At 43.4% G+C, this 24075-nt stretch overlaps 1 protein-coding gene across 1 annotated transcript; it reads right to left on the bottom strand.

Moving 5' to 3' along the window:
• Positions 1-251: 251 nt before the first annotated feature.
• RNF149 (ring finger protein 149) lies at positions 252-23504 on the bottom strand. Its single transcript, XM_063126242.1, has 7 exons — positions 23004-23504; positions 10436-10686; positions 8161-8229; positions 6848-6930; positions 3585-3681; positions 2172-2367; positions 252-1483 (listed from the first exon to the last, which is right to left on the bottom strand). Exons 1-7 carry the CDS (start codon positions 23473-23475, stop codon positions 1428-1430), a joined length of 1224 nt encoding a protein of 407 aa, XP_062982312.1. The 5' UTR covers positions 23476-23504; the 3' UTR covers positions 252-1427.
• Positions 23505-24075: the final 571 nt, after the last annotated feature.

Below are 24075 nucleotides of genomic sequence, written 5' to 3'. Positions count from 1 at the left end.
AGAAGCCAACATTGACTGTTAATGTACAACAGGGCAGCTCAGCTGCTCTCCTTAGAGAAGGCAAGGTCTTCATAACAAACTTTTCCCCACTCATCCCCAGAATTCAACCACTCCATATTACCAAAAAATAAATTAAAAAAATACCTTGTCTAGGAACATACATATGTTAAATACTTTCTCAATTTAAGCAGCAGATTGCATATTTTCTCAGACATTCCAGAAAGTACCTTATCAAATATCTAGTCTTAAGCAAGGTGTAAAATTTTACTTACAAATTGGGAGACAGCAATCCAAGCATTTGTTTATAACAGTAGTAGACTCCTAAAAAGTTATTTCAGCATTTAGTAAAACTATTAATACACAGTTCATCTCATTTTAAACAGTGCAGTGGTATCTATTTAGTATCAAACACTTCAGGCTTAGTGCTTTTTAACTATTCTATAAAGGCACAATACTGCTAATTTAGCACAGTAATAAATTAATGACTATCGCAGACAAAACTTCTAACAGGGAACATCTAACAATCTTTTGTATAAGAGAAACAGTAAAGAATGTTTGACTTTACAAGCATCCCAGTAATAAATTAGGATAGAGAAAAATTCAGAGAAATAATCTAAGTTAACAGAAAATTACATGCACAACATACATAACAATTGCTATTGCTTTTCATAGTTGAAATTTGCTCTTTTGCACTGTCCTGGACAGTAGTACTTTGCTTGCTAATTTCAACCACGAAACACAATTGTGTAGCACAACATAAGTTACTGACTTTTTTAAAAAAAGGCAAGTTAAAAGTCCTCCCCCAACCCCCAGCAAGTGTGTGGCAAAAGCTTTCAGAACCGCAGGAATACTCTGATGTTCTTCAGGTCTATGCTATGCACTCAATACACCATATTTTAAAAGAATAAAAATCGGTGTTACATACATGCTACATGTAATATAACTGACATTTATTTGTTCACCTGTTTTTCGTACTTCTCTCAGGATTGACCTATGTAACAGCAATCTGGCAAATACGTTTCAGACTTGTTCGTTTTTCTGTAGAGATTTTTCTTTGAAAACAGGTTCCTTTCCTTCACTTGGTTTTTTGTCCCCACAACTAAGGGTCTGGCAAAACAGGTTTTGGGGAAGGAACAGCCGGCTGGAAAATGATGTGCCAGGTAAACTTAACAAAATAAGTCAGCTTTCTACAGCACCTATGGATATTTTCCTTTGGGGTCTTTTTCCTGTGAATTTGTGCAGCTCTCATTCCTTGACAAAAAACACAGTTACTGTATTTATATAGGATAAGAGTATTACAAAATTCTCAGTTATTAGCCCTTTTGAAACATGTTAGAAAAGTAATACATTTCTTAGGCTAGACACAAGTCCATACCACTTAAATAAAATGGATCTTGAGCTCTCAGTTCAAATCTGTCAGGTTTTTATTAAGTGTTTCCACTAGGCAGGCATTCTTCATGTCGACTATCTCTGCCATCAATTTCTGAAAAATAAATATGGAACTTGTAACACTTTTGAGCTCAACTGTTTATATTACAGTAATACATGTTTACTATATGCATTTCATCAAATCGTTTAACTGGAAATCCATTTGCGCTAGCTCTAAGCTAGATACAATGTGTACTAACAAAAGCGTTCCGATTTGGCTTGTGACCAGTATTGATGATAGCATAAGAAACCGCTTTAAAGCAAATGAATGTTGCATTCCCAAATCGTTTAGCCTAATGGTAAGTAAAAACTATTCAGGATTATAAGTATGTTTTTTTAGAACAAAATACAGCCAACTATCCTCATTCTTTCTCCCACCCAATTCAGCTTGAGTCCCTATCCTCCAGACGTCAAGTACCATTGCTATACCCCTGTGTTTACAACTGTTCATTTTGCGGGAGAAGAAGATATACATTCATATTGCTGACGTAGGGGAAGGGGGAGGACAGGTTTCTAAAGATAATCACACCATTAATTATCATACATAGGCAAACAAAACTAAAAATATTGAAGTGCTCTATGCTCATTAAGTGCTCTATGCTCATTCAATTTCCTCAGATATTTTATGTTAGAATGAGATAAGCAAGGTTTTAAGTGTATCCGCCATTAAGTCAAGAGTTTCAACATGAAGTTTTGTTCCCCAAATTTCAGTTCCTAAAAAACCATTCAGCAAGGCTACATACCAAGCAAGGCTGTTGTTTCACCTGCATCCTGTTTTAAACTGTTACTATTTAATGCAGATTCATTAGTAGAAGATGCTGATAAGTCACTTGTTTCATTTCTGTCATCTTCTTGTACAGTAATGCTCCAACTCCCAGCCGACATGCTACCACTTATTGATTCAGGCACTGCAACTTCAAGTACATCTTTAGGTTCTCCCTTTAAAGTTGATGAAAATTAGCATTAAAAACAAAATTGATATTGGAAAAGGTGGCTGAAGAGGAAAAGAGATTAAGATAATTACACACTCTTTAATGCTAAATCAGAATTCTGGATATGGGCACCACACAGATTAATAGCAGGCTAGAGTGTAAATTATTCCCACTAAATTCTTCAATCAACAGGATTATCTAGGTGGGGCAAAGCTTGCTGTCTCCAATACACTTAATAGGGGCAGGATTATTCCCATCTCAGCAGTGGCAAAAATAAGGGAAGAAAATTTGGTATCCTTATTACAGCAGGAGGCAAACCTGTCTCCTGAGCCTCATTAAAACAAAGGTGCACAATACAATGCATGGGTGCCTTCTGACAAAAGGATTTCATTATATATTGTATTGACTTCCAATATAGAGGTGAATAGGCACCAACAGCATGATTAATATGAGAAACAAAAAGCTGACCCGCAGGTCCTAAAACATCCCCATCACATAGTATAGCCCTTCCTGAGATGGCTTGACTGGTTCCCCTCATCAAAAAGTTCCAGCAGATGGAAAGTTAGCATGCCAAGGAAAAGGGATCTAGCCCCTAATGCCAACTTTTCATGAGCAGAGAATTGTTACATATCTGAATACTGTCCCATATAAAATATTCTCTTCCTGCATTCTAAAGTGGCACATTCCCAGGAGAGCTATAACCGTGTGATTTTTCTGAATGTACACATCTATTCTAAGGACAGCTTCACATGTTATGGTTTCTGCTTGAACACGTAAAAATGTTTTGTTTACATCTATAAGAGTGACAACACTTGCTTTAATGTAACTAATTTGAAAAAGCCTTAAAAAGTTTCATTCCTATCCATGAGGGAAGTCTGACAGACTGGAAGAACAGGGGCAAGTAGGTGCTCTATGGCCAGCTATATACAGTCTTGTGTTTGGCTTGGTTATCGTGTTTTTTTGTAAATAAGTATATATAAATTTCACTGAGGAAGAAGAAGCCAGATTTCTGACTTTGTAATGTTTGACTGATTTGAATCCAGCATAACTGCCCATCCACCACTCCAGGTGGTCATCCAGGCAAAACATGTACTCTACCATTAAGTGCAGGCTCTCCCACAAAAGTTAGTAGGCTTGGAGGAGCACATAATACTTAGCCCCAAACAAGATGCCCATATTCCCAGGGGTTCCTCAGAGATATATAGTCACAAGTTTGCAACACACCCAATATCCCAGAGCTTTGATGACATCTAGTTTACACATTGGACATGTTCTGTGTTCCAGCAGCCACGGATCAACGCAATGCCTATGGAAGACATGTCTGAAGACAAAGAGACAATACCGTCAAAATCAAGCACAGGAACACTTCTAAAACTGGACTCACTTTTAAGTAGTAAAATGAAGCAAGCCACAAATTAAAATAATGAAAAGTTTAGAGATAGTAGGAAGGCTATCTAAAACAAAACTCAGTAATACTAACAAGGCAGCATATACTATGAATACAATACTTGCCAATATGCTGAATAGGCTAAAAATAATCACTATCATTACAAGATCCAACATGCTATTGTTGGATCAAATTCCTACAGAAATGAAGTCTGCATTAACAGCAGTAGACAGAATCCAGAGTCTTTTGCAGAAAGTCCACCATCTTGTAGGCCCCAGAGGCAGGAGGAGTGCTCCAACGTTCACCAACTCTCCATCATGTTGCAGCACCACCAACCCTCCATACCACAGATGGTCCACAGACTTTGGGGAGCGATCTTTTAGAGAGGGCGCAAGTGGTTGCAGCAGAAAAAACAGGAAAACCCAGATGCCCGTATCTGAACTCGCAGTTTTCTGGATCCCACCCAGTTAAGTAGGAATGGTGGGAAATCTTTTTGCCTCAGAAAGCAGCATTCCATTGGAGGAAAATTGTCAGGGTTCGTGCACTGGGCGGAGCCAACAGGGCTGTTTCTAGGATAAGGCAAAGTGGGCAGTTGCTGAAGGTGCCAAAAGATCCAGCATGCCAAATGACTCCCAGGCAGGCAGCAGCAATAGTGGCAGAGCAAGGCTTGGCACACAAGTCATTGAAAGTGGAACACTGGCCAGTCCAAGCTGCAACTCTGAGTCATTTTAAATCAATATTTAAATATTTCCCCTAGTGAGAGGTAGCGAGCTGAACCAATCAGCTCACTAACTCGTGGGTGCACAGTCAATGAGGGCAATGGAGTGGTTAGAGGCCTGTCCTCTTGCTGTTTCAGGGCCCTTAATGGCTGTGTTTCTATAAAGCAATATCTGATTGGTTCAGCTCACTGCCACACTCACACCAGGGGAAATACTAGGATTCAAAATGGCACACGGCTGCAGCCTAGACTCGCTGATGCAGTGCTTTCCTATACTATGTCAAGCTTTGCCTAGCCAGTATTGCTGCCTGCCTGGGGGACTCACCACCATGGCCACCGACACCTGCTTCCGCTGCTGATAAGGAAGCAGAAGACTGAGGAGGGGGGAAGGAGCAAACCGTTCCTTTCCCTAATGTCCCCCCCTCAAAAATTTTGTACAGAGTTTTTTGTGTGCATTGGACCTTTGCTCCAATGACCTCTGTAAAAAAAAAAAAAGGGGGGGGGGAGAGAACCATTTGTTCCTTTTCTGCTGCCATGAGTGGGGGAAGGCAACTAACCAGGAGAGGGGGGCATAAAATGTCAGTGCGGCAAAGCAGCCAGGACAGGGAGGTAAGGTCATCTTGCCCAGTGCCGCTGCCCTCCCTACAAAGCTGGCAGTAAAGCTAAAGCAGTATAATGAGAGTGATAACCCTCTAAAGGGTTGAAAACCCTCTAAAGGACTGAGAGCGTTACTGTCGGCTAAAGGAAACGAGAATGATATGGTGGTAAGCGTAGATAGTTTTTACAGCATGGCTGTGCATCATTTACTGAGATTGTGAATTGTTTATAATGATAAATTTTCATTATTTTTTCTTTAGATAAACCCTGATGGGTTTCTTTCTACTGTAGCCGTGGCTCCTTCTGTAAACTGAGTGGGTGAGGCCAATAATTTCTGCTTTGTTTGCTTTCCAGAACAATATGCTATTGCTTATAAATGCTGAGTATGATGTTTTTGAATTACTTTTCAGCGTTATACTGAAGAAGAACCCTCGAAACAGCATAATAGTACCGGACTTCTGTTTATATAAAAGACGCTTCATGTGAATAATTCACCTATGTAGATTGTATGTTGATATTGCAGGCTTTGTGAAATATTGTTGTTGTGCCTGTATTTTGTATATTTGTAAAAATTTCTGAAATATTCATTTATGAAAGCTATTTTGCTATCTTTGTGGTTTGAGTGTTATCACTCTCATTATACTGTTGTTTCCAAACCACAGCCTTCCATTTTTCGTATAGTAAAGCTAAAGCAGCAGCCATAAGATAGTGTTCTATTATCATCATCATAATCTTTTGTGCCTCTGGATTCCCACCCACCCACCCCGCTCTGCACTCATTATCTTAAGGTCAGTTGATTCTCTGTGTAATGGGAGTTATTTGTGGAACAGAAGAATGTATGTCCAAAGAAGTGTGTGAGTGTGTATGTGTGTGCAACCCCATATACAAAATGTGAAGATGTGAAAGTGGATCCTATGTAACAAGTCTAGAATTGGAAGTGGGTCCCAGGTCTGGATAGCTTGAAGACCACTGGTTTAAAGTATGCATATACTATGTACCAAAAAAATATTTAAAGCACCTTATAGTACAGTGACATTGATAATTGCTGAAAACAGAAGATATCAATATCCTAGGAAGCTCATGTCCCGTCCTGTCCCGTCCCCCCAACACTGAACCCATTTCAGGAATAGTACTGGGGCAGGGGGGAATTGCACCTCACCTAGGGTGCCAAAATACCTTGAAACAGTCTTGAGGGGGAAAACATGCAAGTACACAATGAGGTGGCGAGAATGGCACCCATGGAAACAAGCTGATTCTGCTTGCCTCGTAATCCTCATTTATCACACATTGCAACTCAAGATAGAATGTAAATAACACTGCAGTTACTTTAATTGTGATATAAAGTATTGTTAAATGTTCTCTTCCCTCAACACAAGCCCAGTTAATGAGAAGCTGACTACTTGCATCTCAAACATCGAGAGATTAGAGAAGAACTAACAACTTATTCTAACTCTACTAATAGAAATACACTTTGCGTTTTCATATACTATTTATAACAGTTTTGCCTCCAATCCAGTTATTTCCACTGCATAAAACAGTTTTACAACTAGTTATTTTTAAAGCACAGAAGTTCAGAGTTGGAAGAACTGAGCAAGAATGTCATCCTAGCCAGCATCATTCAAAACAAGGACATTAATTCTATATGCTTGAATGAACCACAAATCAGAGAACAGTTTCAGTGCATTATGGTTTCCCATTCTAAATACACTCAATATTTTCATTAAATATTTCCAAGTAAAGACACCACTTGAAGCAAAATAAATTCTACAATTTTAATAAGCTTACTTGCAAGGCAGGATTCGAACCGTATCTTTTGGTTTATAGTTTTCAATGCAAATAGCACAATTCTCTGCATCGACATCCAAACCCTTTTTTAAAAACAGAAGAAAAAAAGCTTTGTTTAAACAACAGAACTATTTTCAATGGAAGATAAGCCCAGGTGTAACTTAGCAAAATTCAGGTAGTATAGGTATCTGAATTTCCTGCAGTAGTTCTTTAAGAATAAGCAACAAAACTTGTCATTCAAATACCAGAGGAAAAAGTTGCAAAATAAAATAAAAAGAAAGGTTATATAAGATTGTAGAACAGGGCTGATCAGACTTCAGGATGCAGGGCCTATGTTGACTCACCAAGCAGAGTGTGGTGCAAAACCCATACACTTAGAACTGAAAAGAAAAAGGGATGGGGAGAGAAAAAGAAAACAAGCAGGCACAAATTCTTAATGTTCAAGTGGTCAGTTGGGGTGGAAATAAGCTTACAGTTCAACAACAGCCCTTCGTGGGCCTCCAAGAAATAGCCTAGAATTGACTCTAAAGCAGCCAAAAGTTGTTGACCTTACAGGATTGCTAGAATCTGTCAGCATCACATAACTTATCAGGTAAGACTCAAGGGACCTAGCTAACATCACCACTTGCAGAGCAGAAGGTCCTGCTCTTCGTTCTCATCAGGAAGATACTTCCAAAAGCTTCTATGAGGGAAGAAGGGATGGTAGTTTGCCCCACTGTCTACTGTTTCTTCTCTACCTCACAGAGCAATTAGCATTAGTTTATCCTCACAAAGGTACTAATTGGAAAACTCAACTATTAGATCACCACAAATTAAAAGCAGCTACCATAAATGAGAAACCTTTTAGGATCTCATTTGAGAGTTGTGTGTCTTCTTGCACAACATAACCCACTGAACAAATTACCAAGACTCAAAACCTAGGGTTTTAGAGCAAATAAAATATAAGCCAGCCTATCTCAGAATTAGCATTTTTAAAAATCATTACACAACTCAGTATAAAAGACTGAAAAATAAGGCAGGGTCCTAAAATGTTAACTCAGGTATGTTCAAAAGTTTGGGAATGTCCACTGGGATTTATTTATTTTTAACAGGAGACACCCATCCCACCAAGTATTTTAAAGCCCCTCAATTACAAAAGAGGTTTGTCATATGCCATTGGTGGCTGCCATTCATAAAACAAGCCCAAGGTTCCTTTGGATGAATGGAGCCAGCAGCTTAAGTACATAACCAGATACAGGATGTTTGAGACATTTCATTTTAATGAAGCTCCTAATGCAAGATTTTTCACTGGACAATTGTCTAATCAAAATTACCTTATCTTCATACTTTACAATATGCACTGGCAACTGGCTAATTGCTTTCATGGTTTCTTCTCTGTGGCCCTTAAAAAAAATTCACATTAGTAGACATTTTATGAGGAAGCATCTGAGATACTGAATAATCAAAGATTTTGCATTTCTTCACTGAAGGGTACAAAAGGAATTTTATACCAATGTTACTAGTATAAGTGGCCAGAGTGCAGATGTTACCTTTACATGCAGATGCATGTAAAGGTAACATTCAGATAATGATGGTAATCATTCCTGCAGTACGTTTCCCAATACTGAATAAAGTAGTTACAACTAGGACTTTCTCTATAAAAAAAACTTTTGATGTCCACAAAATTTGTCCAAATGACTCAGTTCATTCCCACTTTTGTTGACTACACTGCAATCTTTTAAAAATATTTCCCACCGCTTAATACTATTACTGAAACAAAATTAGGAATGATAAGGCACCAATTATCTTCCTTTCTTTCTCACATGACACTTTCACAAGGCAGCTAGTAAATACATGCATTACTAAACAAAGTGCTTCTAGGTAGTTTAACATTTAAAGTTTATAAGCAGTCATGATTTAGAAAATATCATCAATTCTGTAACAACCTCACATAATGCCTTTAAAAAAGTTAAAATCCTTTCAAATGTTTCATGTAAATTGACAAAACATACACAATTAACATAAACATAGTTGATACTCAAAGGCTTTGGTAAGATACCTTCTAAGGACTACAAAACCATTCAGAAAAGGCCAGGCTAACCTCCAGTATTGGAGGATCCCTTACATGCATAGATTTCCAAGGTATATAATAGTCATAATGGTGCCTCCTACTAGCTGTTCTATCATGACTACTAAGAAAAAGGTAGGCAAATCGAAGTTTCATTTTCAGAACGAGGCAGTTATTTGAAAACAACCCTCCAAATGGGTTTAAACTATAATTGTTAACTGATCAGCCTTATACTGTATATTCTATACTTAAACTGTATTGTGCATGTGGCAGTGAAACCTCTGACACAGGTCTGTGTGATATCATGGATCATTTCAGTCTCTCAGGGAAATTTTCAGCAGAATATACACACTGGTGAGTCAAGAGAAAGTTGCCATTTTGGCTGGAATTGAAATCTCCCACAAATCCTAAGAACAGGAAGAGACTAGGGTCATTTCTACACCTGCCTTTTCCCCCGGGATCATCCCTGTGCATGCAAATGACACACAGGGGATCCCGGGAGCAGGCAGGGACGATCCCTACATTTTCTGGGATAATCCTTAGGTGTAGAAAGGGCCTACCGTATTTCTTTGATTCTAAGACACACTTTTTTCCCATATAAACATCTCTAAAAACGGGGTGCATCTTAGAATCGCGGGTGCAATTATTATTCTTAGAATCAAAGCTTTGGTGGTACTGAAATTAGTGTGTGTCTTACAATCGATGGTGTCTTACAATCGAAGAAATACGGCTTTTTATACTGTATTTTGTAATTGTGCTTTTAACCTGTTGGTTGTTTAATTGTGGTTTTAATTTTTGTGAACCGCCCAGAGAGCTTCGGCTATTGGGCGGTATAAAAATGCAATAAATAAATAAAATAAATAAATAAATAAATAAGGAAGGAAGATGTGGAACAGTAGAGACAGGGCAACTGAAGAAAGGAGGGTGGAATAAGCAGCATACTGTGGAGCAGGAACCTGAGGGAAAGGGTAGTTTAGAAGACAATTAAACAGGTGAAGCTTTTTCACCCTATCTCCTTGCTGGAAAAAAAGCTTCATTTGTATCAGGCTACTGTTACAGGAAGGAACCTTAAGGAAGAGAACCAGTGGATGAAGTGATGAGGCCTGAATTTCATAAACTGATTTGAACTAGCCTGTTAATTGTTTTTCTGTAGGCTTCTAGTATACTATCACTGCAGAACTGAAGAGGCATTTAAGCTTCGCTATGTCTCTACAAGACATGAATACAAAATCAGAACAATTAATTTCATCATCTGAAGGCAACTGTTGCCCAGTTCTAGTTCAAAACACTAATTCGAATAGCAGAAGTACAATTCAGGTATGTCTAGTTCTGAAAACAAGTTACAACAGATACTAATAGACAGCTTATGTATTGATATTAAGAAACCTATTCAGGCTAAGTAGCATTCATAGATGAGGAAGAAAGATATAAAGGTTGCTAGACAACATTTCAGTTCAGTGTTCAATTAATGCTTGCTGATCAGTAGGCAAACATTTTTCACAAGAGACAGAAAAGATAAAAGAATCACCACTGGTAATTACCTGGTTTCTAAACTGTGATCCAGTATAGAGAAAACGTTGTATATAAAAAAATATAAGCCATGCTAAAGATATAATCATCATGGTGATAAATGCAATCGCTACAAACACAACTGACTGTCCTTTGATATATTCTTGTACATATTGTTTACCAAAACCAATAGTCATTTTCACTGGAATCCCTCTTCGCACCGGCTCCAAGATTTCCATTCCTTTTGGATACCCAACCATAATGACAACTGTATTGCCAGTACCTGTTGAAGGGAAAGCAAACCAAGAATCAAGTGGGCTGTTGTGAAATTTATTAGGGTGACCATATGAAACATCTGTATATATGAAGAACCTGGTGAAATTTCCTCTTCATCACAACAGTTAAAGCTGCAGGTGCCCTGCCCTCTTTTAAATCTGGTCACTCTAGTATAGCTCCTGCAGCTTTAATTGTGGTCACGAAGAGGGAATTTCACCAGGTTCTTAATATATACGAATGACAACTGCTGAAATTCCCTTTTCAATACAACTGTTAAAGATACAGGAGCCCTGTCCTCCTTTTCATATGGTCACCCTAGTTTTATTTCCTGACAAAATCCTGACCACCTTACATAAAGTTAAATAAACAAGAGCTGCTCTTGCCAAGAATTTCCCTCCAAGATCTCTTGGTCCCAATCATGTGGTTAGGAAATAACTGGGAGGAAGCAAATACATGCATACCTCCTAGAATTGTAACACTCCTGCACTTGAATGTAGATAATTAAAATTTTTAGAATCCCCAAATCTCTGCGCTCTAGACAGTCATGAAATTTTAAAGTGTCTCAGACTTTGCCTCCTCATCACAGGATGACAGAAAAAAATTGCATGATCATTTCACAGGTCCATCTCCTGCTTGAGGATTATAAGGACACCTCACACACTGGACTTGTGTGATATGAGATTTCTGGATAATAAGTATCCTGCTATTTTCACTAGCATTTTCCCCCTCTACTAAATCTTTGTTGTGCTGTCTACAGTTGTTTTGGACTACTGGCATATTGAGATTGCCACTCTTAGCAGTTCAAGCAGGTGTATGAAAATAATCACAATAATTATTATGTGAGAATTTAGTTTGAACTTAAGATTCATTTTGAAAATATAATATATTAATTGATGTTCAATATCTATATTTATTCTGCCACAACTTATCCCAAACCTTATACTCATCAGCACATGGATCTAGTTTTTCCTTGAATTTCTTACACTGCAATGACATGCTTAACAATATGGGTGAAAAGAGATTAGATCTTACAGTACAGTCCTGCTGTTATAATTGAAATAATAAGAAAGCTATGTTCTATATTAAGTGCCTAGTTGATAATGTTTGAAACTTTGGTTTACAAAATGTTTCACACAAGCAGTTTGTATACTACAGATGCCAGAGTTCAAGTAAGACACAGACATTTTAGTTTGGGGGAAAATGCCTGAGGACCAAGAATATAAAATATGTAAACATCAAGAAGTCAAAATTCCAATGACTTAGTCAGGAAATAGTTTTTTATTTTGGTATCTGAATTACCAGTACGTCAATCAACGATTAAACTGCAGTAAGACTGCAATATATGTCTCTTTATAAGAGAAGAGGAAGTTGATCATGCAGTTGTCTTGATGAGGGGAAAACCCCAGGGTGTCTCCGCAGTGGTGCTAAGTCATTTAATTGACCGAACAGCCATTCCTGGAGCCATCCCACGGCTTTTTCCTGATGCTCGGAATTTAAAAAGGCAGCGACTTATCCTGACTTTTTCCTCTTTCAGCGAGCTCCACTGTTGGAGGTGTGTCCCAGCCAACAGCGACCCCTGATTGGTCGCCACGGCCAGACGGGGCAGAAGTGGCAGGCTAGCGAGCCAAATGGCCACTGGAACACCTCCGTGGTTCTCTGGCATGGGCAGAAGGATGCCCACACTGGAGAAGCGTGTAAAGGTTAAAAAAAAAAGGTAAAAGAAAGTTTTTTTAAAAACCTGTGGGGGACGCCCTGCAGCACCCACGCATTGACATGTAGTTGCACAGTGGTGTACAGGCACAGGAGTGGCTCCTTCAGAGGTAAACTCTGCATTCACTCCTTGATGTGGGGAGAACCGACAGAAGCGCAAGTGCGGGATAGTGGGGGTTCGAGGCACCAATGCAACCTCATATAGACACCCCCCCCATGATTCAAATACAAATTCTACTGCTTAGTTCGTCCCTCAATCCATCACCCTTCCTCTCATTCCTTCCTATTTCCATATATGCAACTTCTCTGGCTTTTGACTTGACAGCCTTATACTTCATGGTATGCTTTATTTTTCCAAATCCAGGAGTACAAAATAGAAGTATAAGAGTCTTCTTATTACTTGGAGAGTAAAAAGAAGGGGGATGAGGAATGGAAAGGAAAGGACAGGTTGCTGACCTGTAACTGTGGTTCTTCGCGGGGTCATCTGTGCAGTCACACATATGGGCTTTGCGCCTGCGCGGGGCCTGACTAGGAAAAAACTTCCATAGCTAAGAATCTTGGTGGGAACCCCTCCCCCATGGCGTAGTGCGCATGTCCTGAGGGGTTCCCGCCCAATCCCTCAGTTCGAATGAGACCCATTGCGGCCTCGGTACCGAGGGATACTGGTTTCACGTCTGTGCCGTGAAAATTGATGTGTTTCCACCTAGAGGGGTAGGTGTGCGGGTTGTGTGACTGCACAGATGACCACTCGAAGAACCACTGTTACAGGTAAGCAACCTGTCCTTCTTCGTCGTGGTCTCTGTGCATCACACATATGGGCGATTAGCGAGCTGACTTACCGGTGGTGGGTAGGTGTCCCTGCTAGTTGCAGATCGATGACAGTACAGCTCTGCCGAAAATGCAGTCTGCACGAGCTCTCACATCCAGTTTGTAGTGCCTTACAAATGTAGTTGGCCTGGACCATGTAGCCATGCTGCATATTTCTGGAACTGATACTCCTCTCTGGAAAGCAGAGGAAGTGGCCATCGCTCTAGTTGAGTGACCTTTTACTGTTTTCGGGGGTTCCAGCTTTGCCAACTTATAAGCTAACTGAATTGTTTGCACTAAGCACGAGGATAGTCTCTGTGCCGATACAGGTAGGCCCTTTTTGCCTTGTCCATAACAGACAAAGAGGTGGTTGCTACGACGGAATTGTTCCGTTCTTGCCTTGTAAAAGGCTAGTGCACGTCTGACGTCGAGCATATGTAGTATCGTTTCTAGATGTGTCCCTGGGGACGGAAAGAATGCGGGCAAAACTATGTCCTGGTTTAGGTGAAATGTAGATACTACCTTTGGTAGGAAGTGTATATCCGGTCTGAGTACAACCTTGTCTCTGTGGAAGATGAGGTATGGCTCATCTATTCGAAGAGCGCATAGTTCACTAGCTCTCCTGGCTGACGTGATTGCGACTAAGAAAGCCACCTTCCATGTCAGCAGCTGCAGATCAGTTGTAGCCAGCGGCTCAAAAGGCCTTTGAGTTAATTGATGCAATAGTACTGAAAGGCTCCATGAGGGGCATAGTGTCCAAATTGGGGGGGGGGGGGGGATAAGATTTTGCAGTCCTTTTAGAAATTGTTTTACTTTTGGGTGCGAGAAGAGAGTGTGTCCTTCCACCTGCTCGTGAAATGCCGATATTGCGGCTAGGTAAACCTTAACTGGCGAAACTTGCAATCCCTTGTCAACTAACCGTATTAAAAAGGACAGGAGTTGCTGAACTGTGCAGTTTGTTGGAGTGAACCCTTCTTCTCTCAAAAACTGGACAAAACATTTCCACTTCCTCTTATATGATGCCCTTGTTGAGGGTTTTCTGGACGCCTCCATGATATCTTGAATCCTTTTTAAAGTGGCCTCATTTACTGGGGAAGTATTCTCCATGCTGTGAGGTGGAGAGTCTCGAGGTCTGGGTGTTGAATCTGACCCTGGTTCTGGCTGAGCAGGTCTCTCCCGGTCGGCAGTCGATAAAAGTTGTGATGCGATCTGTGTAGGAATGTTGTGAACCAGCCCTGTCTGAGCCACCAGGGTGTTAGGAGAATGCAATCTGTGTTGTCCATTGCTATCTTTGCTAAGACTCTGGTGATCAGCGGGAATGGGGGGAATATGAAGCATAGGTGGTTGGACCACGTGTTCATGAATGTGTCCCCCATCGATTCCCATCCAATTCCTCTTTTGCTGCAAAACTGTTTGCAGATTCTGTTGTCCTGTGTGGCAAACAGGTCAATTTTGGGTTGTCCCCACCTCGCCACAATGTCTGCAAGGACTGTTGGGTGGATCTGACACTCGTGGGTCGTGGTCGTTCGCCTGCTCAGGAGGTCTGCTAGATGATTGTTTTGACCGGGGATATGTATAGCTGTTAAGGATATCCTGCGGTGTATACACCATTCCCATATAATTAGAGTTAGTCTTGTTAGTGGGAGGGATTTTGTTCCTCTTTGTTTGTTGATATAATATATCATGGCTGTATTGTCCGAGGTGACCTGCACATGGTGTCCCCAAAGACACACCTCGAATGCCTTCAGTGTTTTCTGAACTGCCCGAAGCACTAGTAAATTGATATGTGCTCTTCTTTCTTTGGGTGTCCATGTGCCGTGCACCCTGAGGAGTCCGCAGTGTCCTCCCCATCCGGAGTTGGGCGCATCTGTGGTTATTGTTTTTGAAGGCGTGGAAATCCCGAAGGGAATTCCTTTTGAGAGGTTTCTTTGCAAGGTCCACCACTGAAGTGATCTTTTGACTCCCGGTGGTACCTTTAGTTTGAGGGACCTTGCGTCGTGCCATGGTTTTAGGATCCTTGTAAACCATAGTTGTAGGCGTCTCATTTTGAGGCGCGCAAAGGGTATGATTAAGACCATTGACGCCATGAATCCTAATAGCCTTTGAATGTCGTGGGCGCAGGTATTTATTTGGTGTACTATCTTGAGTGCTAACGTGATGATGGTTTGTGCCTTTTCTTTTGGAAGGAACACTTGGCCAGATGGGGTGTGTAGTATCGCTCCAATGAAGAGGATGGATCTCGTTGGACTTAATCTGGATTTTTCTTCATTTATTATGAGCCCCAAGTCGTGTAGCAAATGTATTACTTGGTCTATGTCTTGGAGCAAACTCTTCTGCGAATGGTCCACCAATAACCAGTCGTCCAGGTACGGGTGCACATGGCTGCCCTGTTTTCTTAGATGCACGCACACCACTGCCATGCATTTTGTAAAAACACATGGCGCTGTTGACAGTCCAAAGGGAAGGGCGGTGAATTGAAATGCTTTCTTTCCGATTGCGAATCGGAGAAACTGCTGGCTGTGCTTGTGTATATCTATATGAAAATACGCATCTTTTAAGTCTATGGAGGCAAACCATGCATTTTTGGTTAGCAGGGGGAGGATAGTGGTTAGGGATATCATTCTGAACTTCTTGGTTGTTATGAATGAATTTACGTCTCGAAGGTCTAAATTAGGACGGAGTCCTCCGTCCTTTTTCGGGATGGTGAAGTAGCGCGAAAAGAAACCTTGATTTCTTTGCCTGCGTGAGACTGGTTGTATTGCTCCTTTTTGAAGTAAAGAGGCGACTTCTGTCTTCAGGGTATGGGAAGGAGGGGTTATTCTCACTATTCCTGATGGCGGCATGGAATCGAATTGAAGGCAATAGCCATTTTCTATGATGTTTAATACCCACTTGTCTGTGGTTATTCGATTCCATGCCTGCATTGCTGTAGTGAGTCTGCCTCCAAACGGAGTGGTGATGGGCTTGACGTGGTGTGGTGGGCTGGTTATGGTGAAGTCAAAGGCGCCGTTTGTCGCTGTCGAATTTCCTACATTGGTAACGAGGTTTTGCTGACCCTGTGAATTGACGTCTGTTCTGTTGTTGGTGTTGCTGTTGTTGTTGCGGCCTGAAGGTTGTTCAGTTTTGCTGATATCTATTATGGTCAAAGGTCTGTTGGCGATACCAGCGTCTGGGTTTGGGTTGTTATGTTGGACCGATGCCCATTTTCTTTGCTGTCGTCTTCGCTTTTTGGACTGTGTCCATCGCGTCGTCGGTCTTAGCGTTGAACAGCCCTATCCCGTCAAAGGGGAGATCTTCGATGCGAGATCTAGATTCTTGTGATAAGCCTGCGGATCTTAACCACGCATGCCTCCTTAAGGTGATGGCTCCGACCATCGTCTTGGTGCCGCAGTCCGCTTGGTGTTGAGCTGTATGTATTTCTTGTCTTGCCAATTTTGTAGCTTCTGCTTGGAATACATGCGCGAGCTCTCTATAGTCCTCTGGAAGATGGTCGCAGAGTGTTCCCATCTTTTCCCAAAGGAAAAGCTGGTAGCGCCCCATGGTCGCTTCGTAGTTTGAAACTTTTAAACTAAGTGCTGCTGAGGAGTAGGCTCTGCGTCCCATGAGGTCTAGCTTTCGTCCTTCTTTATCTACTGGCACTGAATGTATTCTCTGCATGCGACTCTGAGTCGCTTCTACAATGATTGAGTTTGGAGGGTGTGTGTGTGTGAAAAGAAATTCCACATCCTTTTCCAAAATCCTGTACATATTGTCTAGGCCATAGACGCTGGGTTTTTCCATGACTGTTGTACTGTTTGCAGTAGTGTTGGGGGGAAAGGATTTGCCACTGGTGCCATAGCTTCCGTGTGGATCACATCAAATACTGGGTCTGTTAGTCTTTGGATTGGCTGGTGTGTTTCCATGCCTAGAGATTATGCCATTCTTTGTATCTGGTCAGTGAAATGCCCTAGGTCTTCGGAAGGGGAAATAGGTTCGCTGGGTCCCACAATTGCGTCTGGTGAGGCTATTGATGGTGCTACTGACGAGAAGGAGGTCGTATCAGAGCAATAGCTGTCCATGACAGAGCCTAGCGATGTTGGCAGTTGTGGTGGATCTTGGTTGTCGGTGTCCTGTTGCTGACTTGGAGCTGGTATCGGATTCCAAATTGGTGGTCGAGAGGCGACGGTCTCCGGTTGTAGAGGCTGTTCCGGCACGTGTCTCAATGCCGACAGCGCTCTCGATATCGGTGGTGGAGCTGGTGGTATAAATGTATGCTCTTGCGCCGGGCGAGCAGTAGGGGTCGCTGTTGGTCTGTTATACATATGATAGTCATAGTGATATTGGTTGTCTTGCCAGTCATCCCAATATTGGGGTGGTCTTGGAGGCATATAGTGTCGAAACCGCCTGTCCCATTCATAATGTGGGGAGCGGGGTCGGTATTGTGGATAGGGATGGTGACGTTCCTCCTCTGGACGGTACCGACTTCCAGTGGAGCGTACCGACTCTGGTGGGCTGCATGTCCCCCTCCTGTCCTCTTGTGATTGCAATCTAGAAATCCCGGGTGAGCGTCTGTTTGACGTGTTTGCTTGTGGACTGAGATTTCCTCCCTGTGTAGGCGGGGAGTGACAAATCTCACCCTCTGAGGTCAAGGCCCGGGCTACGGGATCGACTCTCGGTGTTGATATCGGTACCGACAATGGAGGTGGTGCCGCCAACGTGGATGGTGGAGTATTTGGGGGCGTAGCCCTTGGTTGTGTTTTCTTGTTTTTTGCTAGACGTTCCTTTGTCCTGAGCGCTTTCTTTTCCTCTTTTTTGATTCAGTTGTCTTTGGCTGTCTAGCCTTTTTTGACAATTTCTTTGCCAAAGATGCTGCCAGCACTCTCCCTGGGGTCAGCGGGGTATTTTCTTCTATCCCTGACCTCGTGGGTGAAAAGGGAGTAGGGGCTTGTAATGCCTCCTGTGCTGTGAGAGCGGTTGGCATTGCCATGACTGGGCTATCTACTGCCCTTAACGCTCTGTTCCAGAGTTTTGCTCGTAGCTTGTCCACTCGATGCTTTCTAGTTTGTCTGGAGAATGCTTGGCAAGCTATGCACGCTTCAACTTTGTGCCCTTCTCCCAGGCAGAGGAGGCACAAATTGTGGCCGTCGGAGGGTGGGAGTTTACTTCCACAACGCGTGCACTTTTTGAATGGGGCCCGGAGGGCCATGCGCTCTACGGCGGCGATCAAAGATCGCGAGTCCAAGAATGAAAGATCTCTTCCTCCTTTCTTCTTCTTCTTCTTCTTTTTTTTTTTGAGATTTAGAAGTTCAATTAATCCTAGCTATTTTCTTTCTTTCTTTCTTTCAGATACACGAAGTGGTTTCCGACGATGCAGCCGCAATGGCGGTCGAAGAAGAACTGAGGGATTGGGCGGGAACCCCTCAGGACATGCGCACTACGCCGTGGGGGAGGGGTTCCCGCCAAGATTCTTAGCTATGGAAGTTTTTTCCGAGTCAGGCTCCGCGCAGGCGCAAAGCCCATATGTGTGATGCACAGAGACCATGACGAAGAAGAAATTAATACTCTGTTCATGAAAAATTTGGCCTCAGGACTATAGCTAGGAATCAACTACATGCAATTTCTCCTACTGTTATATCTGCATGCCCTTAATAACATTCTATGTGTTCATGCAAATACTGAAGAACTTGCATGTATTCATCCAAGCACTAAAAATCAACGGTAAAGCTAACAGGAGTCTCAAAATCTTCACTGTAATTTATTTATTTATTATTTATTTATTTATCATACTTATACCCCGCTCCTCAGCCAAAAAAGGCTCTCAGAGCGGCTTACACTTAGCAAAAAAGACAGTCCCTGCCCTCAGGCTTACAATCTAATAAAGACATGACACACAAGGAAAAGGAGTCAAGGAGGGAGGGAGGGAGGAGAGAGAAAGAAAGAGAGAGAGAGAGAGAGAGTCCAGCAGGAGCAGGCCCCGATGTTACTTCTGCCTGCTCCTGTCCCCTCGGTCCTTCTTCTTCCCCACAGGGCCAAGATGGCAGTTTGCCCTGTGGGGGGGGGGGAGAGTCCAGCAGGAGCAGGCCCCGATGTTACTTCTGCCTGCTCCTGTCCCCTCGGTCCTTCTTCTTCCCCACAGGGCCAAGATGGCAGTTTGCCCTGTCGGGGGGAGGGAAGAGTCCAGCAGGAGCAGGCCCCAATGTTACTTCTGCCTGCTCCTGTCCCCTCGGTCCTTCTTCTTCCCCACAGGGCCAAGATGGCAGTTTGCCCTGTGGGGTGGGGGAAGAGTCCAGCAGGAGCAGGCCCTGATGTTACTTCTGCCTGCTCCTGTCCCCTCGGTCCTTCTTTTTCCCCACAGGGCCAAGATGGCAGTTTGCCCTGTGGGGGGGGGGAAGAGTCCAGCAGGAGCAGGCCCCGATGTTACTTCTGCCTGCTCCTGTCCCCTCGGTCCTTCTTCTTCCCCACAGGGCCAAGATGGCAGTAACACATTGTCAGTTCACACGATCAAATTTATTTAAGCCACAGTAGGCTGCAGTGCATGCCAGTGGCCATTTTTAATATACATGGTCTGTTTTAGGGTTACGTGAGGGTTGTTTAAACCTCACACAACCCACCCCCACCTGGTTCAGATAAGCTGTGGCTTGAATTATCAGGATGGCACCTGCAGGTACTGCAGCTCGTCCCCCAGCAATCATTTAAACCCAGACTATGAGTCCTCTCCTGAAAGCATGCTGTTCCAGAATACATGTAGCCATTTTGAGGCAGAACAGTGAGTCTCAAGACACAGTAAACACAACAGAACTAAAGAACAGAATGAAAAGCAACAGGAAGAATACAAGAATATAGAGACTAATCCAGAATAGGTTTCATAGAATCATAGAATAGCAGAGTTGGAAGGGGCCTACAAGGCCATCGAGTCCAACCCCCTGCTCAATGCAGGAATCCCTTTAAGCTTAAAGGGATTCCTTTAAACACTATCCCTTTAAGCCTCAATGCAGGCTTAAAGGGATAGTGTTATCCATTTGTCTCAGAAGATGAAGCCCCTCACAAAAAGGCAATGGAGAGCAGTTAACACAAACATTCATTCATAAACATCATTCTACTAAATTAAAACTGGCACAATATGGTGCATCATATTGGCTTAAAAAGGATTTCAGAGCCTTTAAACAGTTTAAGAAAAACACTCTTTCACATGCTTTTGAAAAGTAGCAGCTACAGTACCTCCACTCTCACAGAACAATGGCACTCAAGTTTGGTTCCTTATATCCTCATCCACCCTCTGGTAAATCCACTACATCTAGAAAGCAACACACTTCTGCTTTACACAATGTATTGCCTGCTCCCCCAATCAGGATCCTTGTAAATATTATGCCCTGGTTGTTGTGACCATCTGTTCCATCCACACACTTTCAACCAGGCTTGTAGTTTTAGAAAACTTGAAATATTCTTGTTGTAATGAACTAGCCTCTATAAGGCTTTCTAGATTTCCTTAAGGATGATTGTATCTACTTTGGACACTTCATATCATGCCTTCAATTCTGCTGTACCATAATGTAGCCAAGATGTTTTATGTGTTCTAACAGAAGGCTTTATCACACTACTACAAAATCATACTCGGTGTTTTATGTCAGTTTTTAGGACAATATTATTTCTGAATACTTACTGCTGCTTAGTCCTATAGAGACATAACAACACATTATTTGCTAGCTATGGCTTCTTTCCTTCGCTGGTTCAGATGTGATTGCTAATGCAAATCTAAAAAATATTACAGGTTCCTGTAAGTGCAAGTACCTGGATGAAGGATATGCTTCCAAGGAGCCATTTTAAATCAACTTGGTCCAAGCAAGTTGTTAGTCTATTTATTCAGTGTTTCATACAGGAACACCATTACGTAGCAAGTGCACAAGCCACTTATTTTTCCTCTTGACTATTTAAAAGTTCAGCATCATCCATTTGTAAGAGGGAGTAGGACTTTATAGGCCTCTCATCCAGTTTCATTATCTTGCTCCTCTTGTTTCTGCGCCACACAGCTGCTAAATACAATCACACCTCCAAACAAGCCTGCTGCTACTGCGCCCAGCACCACTCCTATTTTCAAAGTCTGCCCAAATTAGTTCTGAGTGAGGAGTTTGCCTTCAGGTTGGAATGTAGTCTTGCTTATGTAGCCCAGAAATAAGGTACTTTCTAGTTTGGAGTTTTTTAATCAGTTTTTTTAAACCCCTCTAAACAATTAAGGTGGGATACAATAGAGGCTTTTAAAAGTATGCATGGTGTGAAAAAAGAAAGAGAAAAACGTTTGTCATAATAGAACTTAGGTCATCTAACAGCATTAAATGGATAAAATTCAAGACAGGCAAGAATAAGTGCTTCTGCATGCAATACATAATTAATTTATGGAATTCACTACCACAAGATGTACCAATGGCCTACAACTTAGATAGCTTTTAAAGCTTTTAAAGACTAGACAAATTCCTGGAGGATAGATCTGACAATGGCTGTAAGCCTTAATGGCTATACAGGACTTCCACATTTAAAGGCAGTACACTGAATATCAGATATTGGGACTAGCTGAAGGAAGCTGTTGCCTACATGTGCAGCCTTGTCCTGCTTGAGGGCTTCTTGGAAGCATCTGTTTGGCTACTGTTAGCAACAGTGTGGTGTATACGTAGAGCAGCCGTCTCCAATTTGGTACCCTCCAGATGTTTTGGGACAACTTCCAGCAGTCCTGACCACTGGCGATACTGAATGGAGCTGATGGGAGTTTGACCAAAACATCTGGAAGACATTATGTTGGGGAAGGCTGACTTACAGTGTCAGAGTAAGTTTGGGGACAGCAAGGTACACATTTCCACCCAGTGAAGTTCACTTGGTGACCTTGGGCCAGTCACACACTCTCTCAACCTAACAGTGTTGTTATGAGGACAAAATGGTGGGGGAGGAGGGCAATCTACACCACCATTAGCTCCTTGGAGGAAAGACGGGATATAAGTGAAACAAAAAAAACCCCAAGATGCTGGAGCAAATGGGCTCTTGGTTTGATCCAACAGGTAGCTTCTTTTGTACTTAACACCTGCAACTACTCTACATGCGTAGCCTTGTTTACACATACAGCACAGAAGGTGGTAACAATCTGAGATGGTGAAATGGACTGTACCATTCCAGACTACATGTAGGGGATACTGCTTTTGAACACTTCCATCATCAACAACAACATCATCCCTGCAAATAGAAAACCAGAACAGCAGGGAGAAAACTGGGCTAGGCTTTTCTCCCTGGGTATGTACCTGTGTCTTTTACATTCAAAGACTGTATCCATCACCTGGAGTTTGAAGTAACCACCTCATTTCACTACAGCTGTCCCATCCTGATGCCCACCAGAGGTGTTGGCCAGCATGGCTCTAGGGTTGATGGGAGTTGTATTCCCACAGCTCTGAAGGGCACCAGGATAGAAAAGGCTGTTTTACTGTACGTAAAGCACGCAGGTTTCACTAGGACTTACTCTCAGGTTAAGTGTTCACAGAGCACTGCAGCCTTATTATCCAGGAGCTTTCATTTTAGGTATGGACGTACATCCTACCCGCTCTCCAGACTCTTGTTTTCTTCACTGCCTCACGGAAGAATGATTTGCCCGCATCTCTCCCCCGTCCCCGCCACACCCCGCCACTTCCCATCCAGCCTGGGGTACGTAGCCTCCCCCCGCCCCCCCACGCCGGCCTTCTCAGTACAACCAACCCTGATTTAGCCCTCCGCCCACCCACCGCTGCAAAAGGTCTCCCCCCAAGTCTTTGCCCCCGCCGCCCTCAAAGAGCCTGTCCTCTCCACACCACTGACCGAGGTACGACATCGTGAGGGTGGAGTTGCCGAACCGGGGCTCGTTATAGACCACGACGGCAGCCGCCCTCTTCCTCGCCGCGTTGGTGATTTTGTCCTTCACGTTGCAGCCCCCGTGGGCTACCAAGGCAATCCAGGACGGAGGTGGCGGCGCCGGCACCCCCGCCGCTCTTTCTCCCGCGGGCCCCGGCGGCCTGGGGATGTCATACCCGGCGTCCGGGTCGCAGCCTTCCATGTGACGGTCGGTCACGCCCCGAGGGATGCCCACTAGGCCTTGCGCGCTCGCCTTGGGCGAGCCGTCTCCGTAGTGGCCGCTCTCGGAGCTGCTCCGCACCGTGCGGTTGGTGCCGGGCTCCGTGTACACCGTGCTCACCCAAGCCGAGTACCACACCAGCGACCAGGCGACCCGCGGGCACCCCACAGCCGCCAGCGCGAACAACACCGGCAGCGCCACGCGGCGCGGCAGGACCATGGCTCTCCCGGGCGAGGCAGGCGGGCTAGTAGTTGGCTCCCCCGCGACACCACGGACCGACTGAGCCGAGGAAACCGCCCGCCATCCTCAAACGCGGCCGCGGCGGCACATGCAATCACCTCCGGGTTCCCGCCCCTCTCCTGGGGGCGGCCCCACTCGCAGGCTGGCGGGCAAACGGCTGCGCAGCTACCGCCGAGCGTGGAACAAAGAGGCGGGGACTCCGCGGGCAGAGCTCAGGTTGTTCCTGCTTCCTGAACTCAAGACGATTTCCTCCGCCCCCGAGCCGAGTGCTGTAGGTCGCGCTCTGTTTTTCCTTCACGGCTTACATTTGCTTGGAGTCCGCCCCTTTGCTTCTGTCTACCGAAGGAAAATAAAAGAAAGGGCGCCTCCTGCATCACTTTTGTCCCTTCCAGAGAAAGGAGTAGCTGAATTTCAGTGCAGTTCTCACAGTCTCTCGGCCCAGCCTACCTCACAGGGTTGTTATTGTTATGAGGATAAAATGGAGAGGAGGAGGGCGATGTACGCCGCCTTGGGTTTCTTGGAGGGAAAAAGGCGGGGTATAAATGCAATGATAAATACGTCTGCACAGAACTAAATCCT

Source organism: Elgaria multicarinata, chromosome 5, assembly GCF_023053635.1.
Source record: "Elgaria multicarinata webbii isolate HBS135686 ecotype San Diego chromosome 5, rElgMul1.1.pri, whole genome shotgun sequence".
Taxonomy (NCBI): Eukaryota; Metazoa; Chordata; class Lepidosauria; order Squamata; family Anguidae; genus Elgaria; species Elgaria multicarinata.
Note: the sequence above shows the minus strand (reverse complement) of the source record. Positions and strands in the feature narration are given on the sequence as shown.